Source organism: Zootoca vivipara, chromosome 3 (assembly GCF_965207765.1).
Source record: "Zootoca vivipara chromosome 3, rZooViv2.hap1.1, whole genome shotgun sequence".
Taxonomy (NCBI): domain Eukaryota; kingdom Metazoa; phylum Chordata; class Lepidosauria; order Squamata; family Lacertidae; genus Zootoca; species Zootoca vivipara.
In genome coordinates, this window is record NC_142586.1 from 8,554,441 (window position 1) to 8,569,306 (window position 14,866).

The 14,866-nt window shown below is 42.1% G+C and overlaps 1 protein-coding gene across 4 annotated transcripts; it reads left to right on the forward strand.

Annotated features, from left to right (window-relative positions):
- The first annotated feature begins 99 nt into the window (after positions 1-99).
- MRPS31 (mitochondrial ribosomal protein S31) lies at positions 100-13,121 on the forward strand. 4 transcript variants are annotated; one of them, XM_035110211.3, is made up of 7 exons: positions 100-263; positions 1,501-1,797; positions 2,903-3,061; positions 8,350-8,484; positions 9,468-9,541; positions 11,329-11,472; positions 12,762-13,121. In XM_035110211.3, exons 1-7 carry the CDS (start codon positions 160-162, stop codon positions 13,019-13,021), a joined length of 1,173 nt encoding a protein of 390 aa, XP_034966102.1. In that variant the 5' UTR covers positions 100-159; the 3' UTR covers positions 13,022-13,121. The 4 variants fall into 4 exon arrangements, with proteins under 4 accessions (XP_034966102.1, XP_034966103.1, XP_034966104.1 ...); XM_035110212.3 differs by having other exon boundaries at positions 2,906-3,061; XM_035110213.3 differs by having other exon boundaries at positions 100-248.
- The last annotated feature ends 1,745 nt before the right edge of the window (positions 13,122-14,866 follow it).

Genomic DNA, 14,866 nt, shown 5'->3' on the forward strand with positions numbered 1-14,866 from the left:
GCACCAAACCGCTGCGCTCGTGCCTTCTGGCCGGACGGATGAGAGCGTGGCGACGCTTTACTCCGAAAGTGTCTTAAGAGGCGGACGGTTAACGGGAGCGGACCGGAAGTGCTGGGGGAGCGGGCTGCTTCTTCTCCTTCCTCGTTGCTCTGGGGAACAATGTGGCGGAGGAGCGTTCTCCTTCCCGGGAGCTTCTGTGCTGGCCTTCGCCCGGGAGCCTGGCTGCAGAGGGCCGTGCCTTGGGGCAGGTACGGCTGTGGCAGGTGGGAAGGCGACTCCCTACCTGGGGAGGCTGAGACTCGGCACTCCTTTCCCAAGGACATCAAAATTTCTCCCTCAGGATATGTGCAGGGTCTGTCTCCCCTCCCCTCCCCTCCCCCCGGATGCTGCTCTAGACTCTTTATTATTATTATTAATAATAATAATAAATTGTTGTTGTACTATGGCAGCGTTTCCCAAACTCGGGCCTCCATCTGCTTTTAGACTACAGTTCCCATCATCCCTAGTACTGCCAGATAGTAATCGTGGCCGTTGTAGTCCAGCAATAGCTGGAGACCCAAGTTTGGGAAATGCTGTGCTAGTGGAGAAGGTCTTGCACTGCCTTCCACTACTAATGTGTTGGGTTGGTTGAATCTGGGCCACAAGCACTGCAGTCTTGTTGTACGTGGTGCTACCATGTCTTCATTTGCCATGGGATTTAGGTTGTACAATAGAATTTCTGAGTGGCCAATATTTTAAAGGTAAAGGTAAAGGGACCCCTGACCATTAGGTCCAGTCGTGACCGACTCTGGGGTTGCGCGCTCATCTCGCATTATTGGCCGAGGGAGCCGGCGTATAGTTTCCAGGTCATGTGGCCAGCATGACAAAGCCACTTCTGGCAAACCAGAGCAGCACATGGAAACGCCGTTTACCTTCCCGCTGTAGCAGTTCCTATTTATCTACTTGCATTTTGACGTGCTTTCGAACTGCTAGGTTGGCAGGAGCTGGGACTGAGCAACGGGAGCTCATCCCATCACGGGGATTCGAACTGCTGACCGTCAAGCCCTAGATTCTGTGGTTTAGACCACAGTGCCACCCGCATCCCTAACCTAACCTAACCTACTTAGTACTTAAAATGGGAGCTCACCCCATCACAGGGATTCGAACCGCCGACCTTCTGATCAGCAAGCCCTAGGCTCAGTGGTTTAACCCACAGAGCCACCTGGGTCCCCGGCCAATATTTTATTCGCTTGTTAATTATGCTGTTTTAAATGTGCATTCTGCTGTTGACCCGCTTTGTAATGATTTATTTTGAAATCTTCAAGATAAAACATTTTAATTTCCTGTTAATTGTGTTGCTTTATATTTGATTTTCTTCAGTAATGTTTTATTCTGTGTTGTGTTATTCAATATTTTAATTTAGGTTGTAAACCCCTTTCAGATTAAAAATATAAAGTGGTATAGAAATGAGTAGTAGTAGTAATAATAATAATAATAACCCACTTTCCATATCATTTTTAGTAAGACGCACAAGTACTTAGGCACCAGCCCTGTTTTGTGTACCAAAGAAGATGACCCTACTCCTCCAGTCAATATCAAAGATACAGAGACTTCACCAAACCAGGAGAAGAAACTGCAAGCAACCACAAAAAAGAACTTGCTAAATATCATTAGTGAAATGAAAGTAGAAATCACTACAAAGAAGAAGTTCCAGATGTTGAAAGCCCAGAAGATTAAGGATCAAACAACAAACTTGCCAGAAAATATGGAAAGTACAAGCAGCATGTTCCAGAAAGCTACAGAAGACAAAGCTATGAGGTAAATCTCTGGATGTGTGTCTCATTCTCTTTGTCCATAAGTAACATGGATTTTGGAAAGTACATTCATTCATTGGGAGGTGTAGCTAAGAATGTTATCAACTTCCAGAGAAAAATATGGAATGCTTGATAAAAGGGCAACAATAGACTTGAGTTCTGTCCCTTTCAGACAGAGTGAACCACTTTTGTAAAAGGCTGAGAGGAGGGACCTCCATTTATGCCCCCCCTTTTGGTTTTTCTGTAGAAAGTTGCTTCTTTGTTGGTCAGAGATAATACTTTATGAACTATCCTCCTAGATATTGGCAATGCTGGTGTGTGAAAAAGCTGAGAGTGGGCATCTCCCACATTACCTCAGCAGTGCAGAAAGGAGCTATCCTGGTTAAGCTCTTCTATTGTTGGATTCTCAACATCCATCAACCCCAGCCAGCATAGCCAATACCGTAGTCAGGGATGTTGGGTGTTGCAGTCCAGCAATATCTGGAAGGTTGCAGGTTACCTAGGGAGATCATGTTGATATTTTAGCAGGTAGTTACGAACTTGAGTCCACAAAACATGCTTTCTTCTACTTTATTTGCCGTATAAAAATAGGCAGTATTAGAAAACGTAGTAATTACACAGTAGCTTTTCTAACTGTGTCTATTTTCATATAAATGCAATGTTGGAAGCATAAATACAATGTGGGAAACAATGAGCAAAGAAAAAATAGCACCTGTTCTTTTAATCTGTTTTGGCCCAGTATACCTGAAGGAGTGTCTCCACCCCCATCGTTCTGCCCAGACACTGAGGTCCAGCTCTGAGGGCCTTCTGGCGGTTCCCTCACTGCAAGATGTGAGGTTACAGGGAACCAGACAGAGTGCCTTCTCGGTGGTGGCGCCCACCCTGTGGAACGCCCTCCCATCAGATGTCAAGGAAATAAACAACTATCTGACTTTTAGAAGACATCTGAAGGCAGCCCTGTTTAGGGAAGTTTTAATATTTGATGTTTTATTCTGTTTTTAATCTGTTGGGAGCTGCCCAGAGTAGCTGGGGAAACCCAGCTGGATGGGTGGGGTATAAATAATAAATAATAATAATAATTGTTGTTGTTGTTGTTGTTATTGTACCAGTAGTGAGACACTGAATCCAGAGCTTGTGGCAGCAGCCTCTACTGTTGCATCGTCCCTCCCTTTTGACCGGAAAAGGACAGTTTCAGAATTGGTTCAACTACTGAAAAAGCAGAAGGAAGTCACTGATGCACGTAAAAGCGGAGAAGTAACTGACATAAGGTTTGCAAACTACATGCTGTTCCCAATAGTATATTGTGATATTTGTCACACTGTTGGTCAAAAAACAAAGTGAAGGAGGTTGTTGATATTTGCTTTGTTTTGCTTTAAAATGTGTACCCTGCATTTGGAGATGAAGGACTAGAAGTGGCTTTATACATAGAAATTTTAGGTTTTCTTATGATGCTTTGAATAGGTTACGGTAAAGGACCCTTGGATGGTTAAGTACAGTCACTATGGGGTGTGGCACTCATCTCCGCTTTCAGGCCGAGAGAATCGGCGTTTGTCCACTGACAGCTTTTCTAGGTCATGTGGCCAGCATGACTAAATCGCTTCTGGAACAACGGGATACCATGATGAGTGCCAGAATGCACAGAAATGCTGTTTACCTTCCCACCGCAGCAGTTCCTATTTATTTACTTGTACTGGTATGCTTTCAAACTGCTAGGTTGGCAGGAGCTGGGACAAAGCAACAGGAGCTCTTTCCACTGCACAGATTTGAACGGCTTACCTTGCAATCGGCAAGCCCAAGTGGTTCGGTGGTTTAGAGTTTAGACTACAGCGCCACCTGTGTCCCTAATGCTTTGAATACACAATATAAACATCTTATTTTTTGTTTTACCTGTTCAAGAGAAGCAACATTTAAACACAAATTTATATAGTAGCTTTGTCAGTATTTCAAAACCATGGCTGCTTCCTGTCTTAAGAGAAACTGTCACAAGCATGATGTTTGTGAACTGCCATATCACAATCGTGATTCACAGCCATTAGTTATAAGCAACTACTGCAAGATCTCTTTCCTCCTGACTCCAGGTTATCTCCATACTCATGGGGACCACATTTGTGCTATGAAATTTCATTCCATTTCTATTTTTCCCAGTTTCAGATAATCCTTTTAATAGTGCCTAATCTCCAGTCCAGATACTATATATTAGCAGTAAGAACAACAGTGCCTTGTGGCACCTGAAAGGCTAACAAAAAAGTTTAAGCTATGCCTTTGGAAGATATAATAGCAGTGTTTCCTAACTCAATGACATCCCCAAATTTTATTAGAATTCTCTTATTTCCCTCCTAACTGTCAGTAATAAGAATGATGCACTGGGCACTACTGGTTGCTCTTCTCCAAGTTAAATATTTGCCTGTTAGCAAAATCTTTTGGCACTTCTCCATTAGAGTTCCCTATCAAATAACACAGTGGCTCTGTTAATACCCACCAATCCCATTTTAAGTACTAAGTAGGTTAGGTTAGGTTAGGGATGCGGGTGGCACTGTGGTCTAAACCACAGAATCTAGGGCTTGACGGTCAGCAGTTCGAATCCCCGTGATGGGGTGAGCTCCCATTGCTCGGTCCCAGCTCCTGCCAACCTAGCAGTTTGAAAGCATGTCAAAGTGCAAGTAGATAAATAGGAACCGCTCCAGCGGGAAGGTATACGGCGTTTCCGTGCGCTGCTCTGGTTCGCCAGAAGCAGCTCAGTCATGCTGGCCACATGACCCAGAAGCTGTACGCCGGCTCCCTTGGCCAATAACGCGAGATGAGCGCCGCAACCCCAGAGTCGTCTGTAACTGGACCTACCGGTCAGGGGTACCTTTAGCTAGGTTAGGTCTATTGCACAACCCTCCTTCATAAGGGACAGTTACCTTTTCAAATATAAATAAGGGGATCACTGCTGTACCTTCTTAATTATGGGCTCATTCAGAACTTCATTTTGTGCTACACTTCCCGGGCACAGGTCCACACTTAAAAGCCCTGTGTCCAAACAGTTTGGTTTGGTTTTTGTCCCTGCCCTTTACTTTCCTTAGGAAAACCCATATTTTACTGCTGAATCAGAGCAAACGGCAATAGGGTTTGCCATTTGCTCTGTTTCAGCGGTAAAATGCAGGTTTTCCCAGTGAAAGTGCAGGGACAAAAAAAAACCAAACCCCATTTGGAAAGGGAGCTTTCTGTCAGTAAATTAAAGTCAAGCTGTTCTCCATTTGTAGTAGCATGTATTACCAGTGGGTGTCACTGCTCTACAGAGCCTTCATCCATCAGTTTGTTTTGCAGAACAGGAAGCACTGAATGTTTGCTAAATGGAAATAACAACAGTGCAGAATTTTGAGGAGGAATGAGGTTTCTCTCAGTGGAAATTATGGCATCATTTTACAAAAACATCAAAGGGTTGAGCTTCATTACAAACAAAATCTAGAATTTAGGAGACATACTGAATGTCTGAGCCTTCAGATTAAAGGTGATAGTTATTATTCCAAGATATTTATGATCTTTATAATCCAGATTTAAAGATCTGATGAATCCCACCCCGCAAGCAAGAAATCTGGGCCTTGTCTGTAACTTGTTGACTTCCAGCTCAGAGGTTTAGTCTGTCCACAGAAAGTGAGGCATGTTGCAAGGCAGTAACATTTTGCTTGGAGGAAAGAAGAGTTTATTTCAAAGGAGTTTGCTCTTCTTGTTACTATGGCTGCCAAGAAAGATGCACGGATAGCCACAAGATGAAGGAAGCAAACTGTACCATCCTTGCCAGGTCAACTTAACTGTGATGTTTTTTTCTGATTTGGTCATCACACTGACCACAAGTGATGACAACAACAAGAGTAGAGTCTAGCACTCTTGTTTTTTTCCACTGTCAAAACCTAATGCCTAAAATGATTGAATTTCATTTCATTGTTGAGTAAGGGAAGCATTCAGACATCATGCTGTGGTATCCTGGCTTTTGCTGCCATCTAGATATCCAAATCTGATACTTCTGGAGAAGTATTCTTTTTAAACATTTTCCAATAACGTTTTTGTTTTACAGTCAAATATATTCAAACCAGAAAGTCTTTTTGTATGTATATGTTTAGAATGATGTACACGTGGTTTGCAATCTGCTTACTGTCAGAGGAAAAAAATCATTATTGTGCCTCAACCCATTCTCTTTGCCTAAGTATTTATTTAAATCCTGTATAATTGTCATATCCTTACCAATGTTCTAGACAGCTCTTCATCATCATAAACCACCTTGGATCATTGTGATCTTGACACTTTTACTACAGACTCTCTTGCAGTTGTTTGAACTATGTGTTAAGAGGCAACTGCTTCTTGTTTGCTGAAGATTCAGCCCTTACATTAGTTGCCCTCATTGCCCTTCTCCCTCCCACACTCCCTATGGAGGGGAAGGAAGGGTCTCCCCTTTACCCTCAAAATACCCACTGAAGAGATGCAGTGTGTGGTTTAGCAATCACACGTTAAACGAAACCCTGCCTCCTAACCCACTTCTCTCTACCTTGTGACCACCTTGGCCTACAAATAGTGACCACTGAGGAGGCATTTTTCAGTCCTTGTCTGCTTACTTTTGTCAGCCATCACAATTAAATCTCCCCTTCATTCTCGATCCTGTATTGCATTTGTGTGCTACTGTCTGCTACCAGAGAAGACATGTGCCCCCATGCTTCAAGGTGTTCTGACGGACCAGTAGGATGTTTTACACAGACACCCATATTTTTGTGCAAGAATTAAGGAAGTGCAGCGCCTCCTATTCCCCCACCCCTCCCGATCACACCTCTATACACAGAAACCCATTTTACCATTGTGAGATGAACAAGTACAGTGGTACCTCTGGTTAAGAACTTAATTTGTTCTGGAGGTCCATTCTTAACCTGAAACTGTTCTTAACTGTTCTGAAGCACCACTTTAGCTAATGGGGACTCCTGCTGCCGCCGCGCCGCCGGTACACAATTTCTGTTCTCATCCTGAAGCAAAGTTATTAACCTGAGGTACTATCGGAGTTTGTAACCTGAAGCATTTGTAACCCGAGGTACCACTGTAAATGGTTTGAACAGGAGCAACAGAATATTGCACTGAAACTCACAGATCAAGCCGCAGGGCTCACAGCAAGGCTTTGATATGGTGGTGATAGTGGCAAATGTGGTTCACTTCTCTGCTGCCATTGCAGTCAGCAAGCTGTTGTTGACTGGAAACAATTGGGTGATGAGGGGCCTGCGAACTACCTGAACTGCTTCACTTGGAGAGGAAGTAATTTACAGGTCTTACCAGCCAGCCAGGTAGAGCCTAAGCCTGAGGCACTGCCTGCTTGTCACTCCTGCAGTTTTACTTTTTATGACCCTTGAGAATGTGTTGACTAGTGCTTAGGACTAGCTATGCCATCACGTATGGCTTAGATCCCTTTCTACACTTGAGAATTGGCTGTTTCAAAGTGTTCTGTGTGCTGCTTCCTTCACAAGTAGGAAGTTTTGCCTGGTGTAAAGCACTAATTCTTCTCAGAAGTTGGGAAGTATGTGTAAAGTCAAACTGTGTTGATGCAGCTGCACTGGTGAGAGAGTCCGTTTTATTGTATCTAGCCAGTGGATGACCGTGAATAAAAGGAAACTTTCATCTAAAATCATGCATAGCTCCACTGATTATCTGTCGCCATCCATGCTCAATTCAGTGTACAAGATTAAACTAACATGTCCTGCTAGCGAGGGCTCTTGCTAGTGCAATAAGGCTTTCCCCCTCCCCTCCCCCATCCCTATGCCACTCCTTGGTTCTGAGGTTTGGGGAGAATCTCCAGAACGAAGGCACAGTTAGAGGAAAGGGGGTATTGTTCTGTCTGGCAAGCTTAAATGTTTGTGATTGTTATAGCCCAGGCATCCCCAAACTGCAGCCCTCCAGATGTTTTGGCCTACAACTCCCATGATCCTTAGCTAACAGGACCAGTGGTCGGGGAAGATGGGAATTGTAGTCCAAAACATCTGGAGGGCCGAAGTTTGGGGATGACTGTTATAGCCCTATGCTGAATTCTTCCTAATACACTCTTACTGACCTACAATGCCCTTCAAAGTCTGCAATCTGCATATCTAGGGGAAAAAATTCTTCCCATGAATGTTCTCTTCCTTCTCCAGCTTTTCAGATCTGTTGTTAGAAAACAAAACATCATGGGAGGAAGAGCAAGGCTTTCTCTATAGCAGTCCAAATGTTTTAGAAGTCATGCCCTTGTAACATCTATATGTCTCAGTTGACATAGGAGGATGTGGAGGAAATCCATGTTCTGGTTCTAGTAGGAATTTTAGGGAGTGGAGTGCTGCTGTGGGTGATTGGTTCAGGGGTGTCAATGGTAACCTTAAGCATTTTACTGCATGCTAATTATATTGTAAATTGATAATTATTTTGTTAAACTGGGAAACAGGTGGGTGATACGGGATGTATGTGAGTTTTTTAATGTAACTTAATATCACAGGAAGGTAGTTAATGTGAAAAGAGTATTGCTGGGCTGTACTGAGCATGTTACTTTAATAGACATTGATCTTAATTTCAGCAACATCGTTGCAAACATGAAGATTGGGAGAAAGCCACCGGCACGGGATGCTGCTAGACCAACCAATCAAATTCGGTTTGATGATGATGGACGAGGTTATATACCTGAAAGAACACCTGCTGGTAGAATGAGAAGGTACTTCTCCTAGTGTTCCTTGGCATATTCTACTTCCTGATAGAAAGCATATTCGTTACACTCAAAAGGGGTTATATGGTGATAGTCAAATGCCAGTTGGCCCATTCAGTGAAAGATGCTTAGTAGGAGGGACTGTGCTGAGTTTGAGATCAAATGATTTCCAGAGCATTTGTTCTGAAAGACTTATCCTACAAACCCCCTTGGGTGTTAAGATCAGCAGAGAGGGGCCTTCTTGGGAAGTCCAATGCCCTAAGAGGTTTAGGTGCTGTTGACCAGGAGAAGGCATTCTCTGTGGCAGCTCCTCTGTTCTTGAATTCCCTCCCTACAGAGGTACACCTGCCACCTTCATTATATGAATACTTGGCCTTTGACACATGAGACATGTGTTTTGGGGACCCACCCTATTCCTGTGACTAGTTTGCTTTAAATTTATTTAATGCTGAATTTTGGATTGTTGCGAGTTACCCTGGGTCCTGGGCAGGTAATACATTTAATAAATAATAACAAATTCCTATGTAGCTCTGGACTCACTACCACTGAGAAGTGGAGCACTGTTTTGGCCTAAATACAGTTTTATAAACAACTTTTGAAATGTTAGTAGTCTTGGTAAATAACTTTACTTGCATTTGTTTGGAGAGTACAGAACAATGCAGACCATTGAATCCTGCCCTCAACCACTGGGAATCTTCTTATTCAACAAGCCCTCTGGTTTTTTGAAGTTTCATCATTCATTGCCTGTGCACTTGCAAGTGCATCTTTGTAGTCATAAGGACTAGGAGATTGTTTTGTTCATTAAGAGCAGGAACACAAAGTAGTATAAACAGGCTGTTCAGTAAGTGCATATTCTGGCATCACATTTAGAAACTCACCTGGGTTTGTGCAATACAGATTCACAGTGCTATTCCCAGTGGAACCCTAGCCAGAACACTATTACACTATTATTGCTATTTTAATATATCCCCCCCCCTATTTTTTTAACCTAGAAAAGGACTGTTGTCAGGGAGAAGACTTGATATTTTTACTCCTACTCCTGAAACAGAAGAAGCACTTGAAACAGGTTAGTTGAAAAACAGTCGGAACAAAAAAGCAAACAAGATAATTTAATATAACAAAACTCAACCTGTGGCAATACAGTGTTGTCCTAGGGAAGTGGCTTGTGTGCTATGTCTCCGTAGCTTAGAAAAGATGAATTTCTTAATGGAATCTGGTTCTCAAAGCTGCTTCACTGTAAAGCGAATAATTTTGATGCTGGAGAGAATTAATAATTGTGTGTGAATCTTTGTGTGCAGCTCAACCTTTGTGGCGATTTCATTGGTATGTTTTGGGCGGCCAGCTTAAAGCCGCACATCTATGTGGTTCAAAAAGCTGGGTTTGCAGTCAACACTGCACATTCCGGGCTGCAAAGGAAGAATTGGAAGCACCCTTAGAGCATGCTTCTAACTCTTTCCTTTGAAGTTGGGTCACCTGACATAATGATTGACAGGTGATTGTTGGGTGTGCGGTCTCACCCTCTTATCAAACCCCGGTCCACAAGACGTGCGGGAGCTCAGAATCTGGGCCATCAGTTAGCTGTTGTTCACCATCCTGGCTGTACATAATAGAAATAAAGCTCATTGAACTTAGTGGACTTTTTACTATTTACTAGAGGATTGTGCCAAAGAAAGCTGCCAATTTTCTTATATTAGTCACACACAGTTAACACAATGTGTATAAAATTTGTCTAGAAGTGCTAAATACTAGGTTTTTTCCCTCCAATCTGAATTGGGGAAAAATATATGATTTATCAAATATTTGATCCTAAGTTGTTGTAAAGGTTTGTTTCTGGGGTTAGCTGGGATATTTTTTTTTTTAGGGGGGGTTCTTGAGGACATCTCATCAACCTCCCTCAAGCTCTTTCACACTTTTGAATACATTCAGTTGCTTACATGTGGAATTCACAATCCACAAAATCTGTATTGCTAGAACTGCCCAATTGTATCCCAGCTTTCTTAGAAGAGAGAAGGATGAATTTCCTGATACATTATTTTGTTTCCGGGTAATTAAGTCCTTTGACGTTTATGTTGAACTAGATAAAAAAAGGTAAAGGGACCCCAGACCGTTAGGTCCAGCCGCGGACAACTCTGGGGTTGCGGCGCTCATCTCGCTTTACTGGTCGAGGGAGCCGGCGTACTATATATCGTGGACCTAATTCAGAGAAAATGGGGATCTTTCATTGGGACTGAAGCATATAGCAATGACAATTTTTTCTATATTGTGCTCCTGTTCCATATAATAGTAATAATAATATTATAATAATTTATTATTTATACCCCGCCACTCTGGGCGGCTTCCAACAAAACATTAAAATACAATAATCTATTAAACATTAAAAGCTTCCCTAAACAGGGCTGCCTTCAGATGTCTCCTAAAAGTCTGGTAGTAACAGTGATATCGAGCAAACAGCCATTCCCTCTCATACCAAATTCTGAAACTATTGTGATTTCTGTTAATCCAACCAGTCATGAGGCTAGTAAAGTACAGGCAACTCTGTGGAAAAAGGAGAAAAAGCTTGATAAAGAGGAATTTGAGTTAAAAAAGAAAAAGGAGGAAAAAACCATGTGCTGAAAAGGCAAATCCTTGTTTTTAACATTATGACCTGAGAATAAATTTGTTTTTATAAATCTGCCACTGAGTGGGTTTATATTGCAGCAGCACAAAGAAGCAGCTGTTACAGACTTTTGAAGCTGCAGCTCTTCTGGCTTTTGTTAAAGTTAGCAATCCTGATTGTTTTTTGTCATCTCCAGCCAGCAGCAATTGCATGGCAAATGTTGGCTTGTTGGCTTATTTGTTTCCATTTGTAAATAGTGGCACCACCAACACTTTGGGATCTGGAGCTTGCTAAAGAAATAGAAGCTGTCCGTCAGAAAGGACCTCAGAATGGCTTTGAGGAGATGATACAGTGGACTAAGGAGGGGAAACTATGGGAATTTCCAATCAACAACGAAGCAGGTATGTGCCTTGAAAAGTTATTGGCTTTTCCGGTTTTGCTTTCCTTGGCATTTCCCTGACCTGGTGCCCTCCAGAAATTTTGGACTACTGTATAACTCTTCATCAGCTTTAGCCAGAACAGGGCTTGGTGGGAGTTGTAGTTCAAAATATGTGGAAGGCACCAGGCTGGGGAAGGCTTTACCATACTAATTTATCAAAGATGTGAGGAATTGCTCTTGGAAGTTTCATACTAGGTTTTGTTTTGTTTTTATAATCTTTACGGGAAAATATGAAGTATAAAATTATAAGCGTACAAGGCAAAATAAGACATGAAAAGAATAGAATAAAAGAAAATAACACCTGTGTAAAAAAATAACAACATTATTGTAGTTAACCTAAACTTAACCTAATGCAGTGTTTATAAAAATGAATTTCAAATATCATAAAATTTGTCCATGGCTAGTCTACGTTTGTATGCAACTCGTTCTTGTATTGCAAGTTTGTACGTATCTTTTATCCATTCATTGAAGGGAGCTCAACACACAGTACTTCCAATTACCAGGAGCAATGCAGCAGAGCAGTGGTTTGCCTCAAAATACTTTAAAAGCCTTTCTTCCCCCTAACTAGTCAGTTGTTATACTGAATTGTAAAGCTGTTTTGCATTTTAAAAGAATAATAATAATTAATAATAATAATAATAATAATAATAATAATATATTATTTATACCCTGCCCATCTGGCTGGGTTTTCCCAGTCACTCTGGGCAGCTTCCAACAAAATACTAAAATACAATAGTCCGTTAAACATTAAAAGCTTCCCTAAACATCAATCTGGCTTTTTAAAGTTAAGGGATATCAATTAATATGGATAACTTAAGCTTTTAAGCCATTTAGTGATGCATTTTCTAATTCTGGTGTTTTGCTAAATTGCTTTAATGAAACAAAATTCCTAGGCATTTCGTGACTTGGTCAGAGGATCTTTAATTCTTGGTGAAGCAAATTAGTTCTGTGACTGGAATAAATTACATAACTCAATAAAACTGATTGGAGTAGCTCCACTGAAATCAATGGAATTCATGTTAGTCATGACTCAGTCCCATTGATAAGTGAGTTTACTGTAAGTATGGATTCCACTTTATATGTATTTTGCAATTTCAACATTTTCTGGGGCAAAATAGTGGTGGCAAGGAAGGGGATGGTATATATGGAAGATATATATTCCACTAAACTTCTTCTGTGTTCATTCTCTGGCTAACGGCTTAACTGTTAATTTTGCAGTGATCTAACAGTTATTGTGGTTGACTTTGTTAGGACTTGAAGATGATGCGGAATTTTATGATCATATATTTCTGGATAAATACTTGGAAGACTTCCCTAAGGAAGAATCAATTCGCCATTTCATGGAACTTGTAACCTGTGGACTTTCCAAAAATCCATACTTAAGCGTTCAAGAAAAGGTGGAACATATAGCATGGTTCCGGAATTACTTCAAGGAAAAGGAAGAGTTGCTTAAGGAAATTGAAGAACATCGGAAGGAAATCTTGCTTCAAATGGAGAATCAATCGAAGTGAAAACTTCTAAAAGAAAATCATGCATTTATGTAAATACATATTGGACAGTTACAGAAGCTAATGTGGAAAATATATGAACTGATAAAAAATATTATTAAAACCATTGGTCATGGCTGTTATTTTAGGAGAAGATGGTGGTCAGCAATTCATCAATACCAAAATTAGGCAACCACTTCGTAATTCTTTTTGCAGATTATTCTCCATAATCTTTGATGCAGTTGACATGGAAGTGGATCAGAGAAAAGGTCCAGCTTGTATTCACATCATAAACCTGACTGATAAAACTTCTTCCAGTGAGATATGAATGGTATGTGTATCTTGAAGGCCATAAACAACTCCTTTTGTTTCCAGAAAAACTCTAGTAAAACCACTTAGATTTAACTTTGATTTGAATACCCTCATCCAAATTAACCATCCTTGCCAGAAACTGGTTCTGATCAAAATTTGCTGTTCCAGGGTCTGATAAATATAAGAAATAGAGCTGTGTGATCTCACTCATCTGTATATCTGTATAAAATAAGGGCTACTGCCCATGCTTGCATTGCTTGCCAACTCTCCCAACCCCTCATACCAACTCATTCCTCCCTTTATACCAGGCGTCTGCAACGTTTTCTGCCCATGGGCCGGAGGATTCCCACGGACTATCGTCCATGGGTCAGACATGGACCGTACAGGCGCAGAAGCGATTTCCGGTGCCGCGCTGCCCATGTCCCAAACACCGGAAATGGCTTCTGCGCATGTCCGCGGCTGCACAGAAGCTATTTCTGGCACTGTGGACATTTTGGAAATGGGCAGCGCAGCACCAGAAATCGCTTCTGCGCATGTCCGCGGCTGCACAGAAGCGATTTCCGGTGCTGGCTGTCCATTTCCAAAATGTCCGCAGCGCGAGAAATTGCTTCTGTGGCTGCGTAGACGCGATTTCCGGCGCCACTTGGCGAGTCGCTGCACTGTGCCAGTTTGCCGCAGCGCGGTGGGACTTACCGAGTGGGCGGCCCATGGGCCAGAGGTTGCCGATGCCTGCTTTATACCTCACAAAAATGTCCCATCTCCTCACAACTCCAAGTCCCTATATGTTTTCACAGTTCCTCTATATCTCTTCATCCCTGTTGTTTAAAACACAGTTGTTCAAATAGCCCAATTTAAAACCTCTTTTGCTCCCCTACCACAACCTGACTTCATGCAATTCCAGGATTGTGATGTGGTCCTACAATTCCTACAATGGGGCTGTGTAATGATAGCCTTACATTTTTATTTATATAGGAAGATAATATAGATAATGTATATAGGACGCGGGTAGCGCTGTGGTTTAAACCACTGTGCCGCTTGGACTTGCCGATCGGAAGGTTGGCGGTTCGAGGCCCCGCGATGGGGTTAGCTCCTGTTGCTCGCTCCCAGCTCCTGCCAACCTAGCAATTCGAAAGCACGTCAAAGTGCAAGTAGATGAATAGGTAAACGCCGTTTCTGTGCACTGCTCTGGTTTCGCCAGAAGCGGCTTAGTCATGCTGGCCACATGACCCGGGAAAACTGTCTGCGGAAGCAGACAAACACTGGCTCCCTTGGCCTTTAAAGCGAGATGAGCGCCGCAACCCCAGAGTCATTTGTGACTGGACTTAACTGTCAGGGGTCCCTTTACCTTTTACCTTTAAAACCTCTTTTGCTCCCCTCCCACAACCTGACTTCATGCAATTCCAGGATTGAGATGTGGCTCTACAATTCCTACAGTGAGGCTATGTGATGATACCCTTACATTTTTATGTATATAGGAAGATAATGGAATAGAATTGGATCGTGAAGGATGTGAAAGCAACTTCCGCCCCTATTATTTCTTTTTTTAAAAAGACAAAC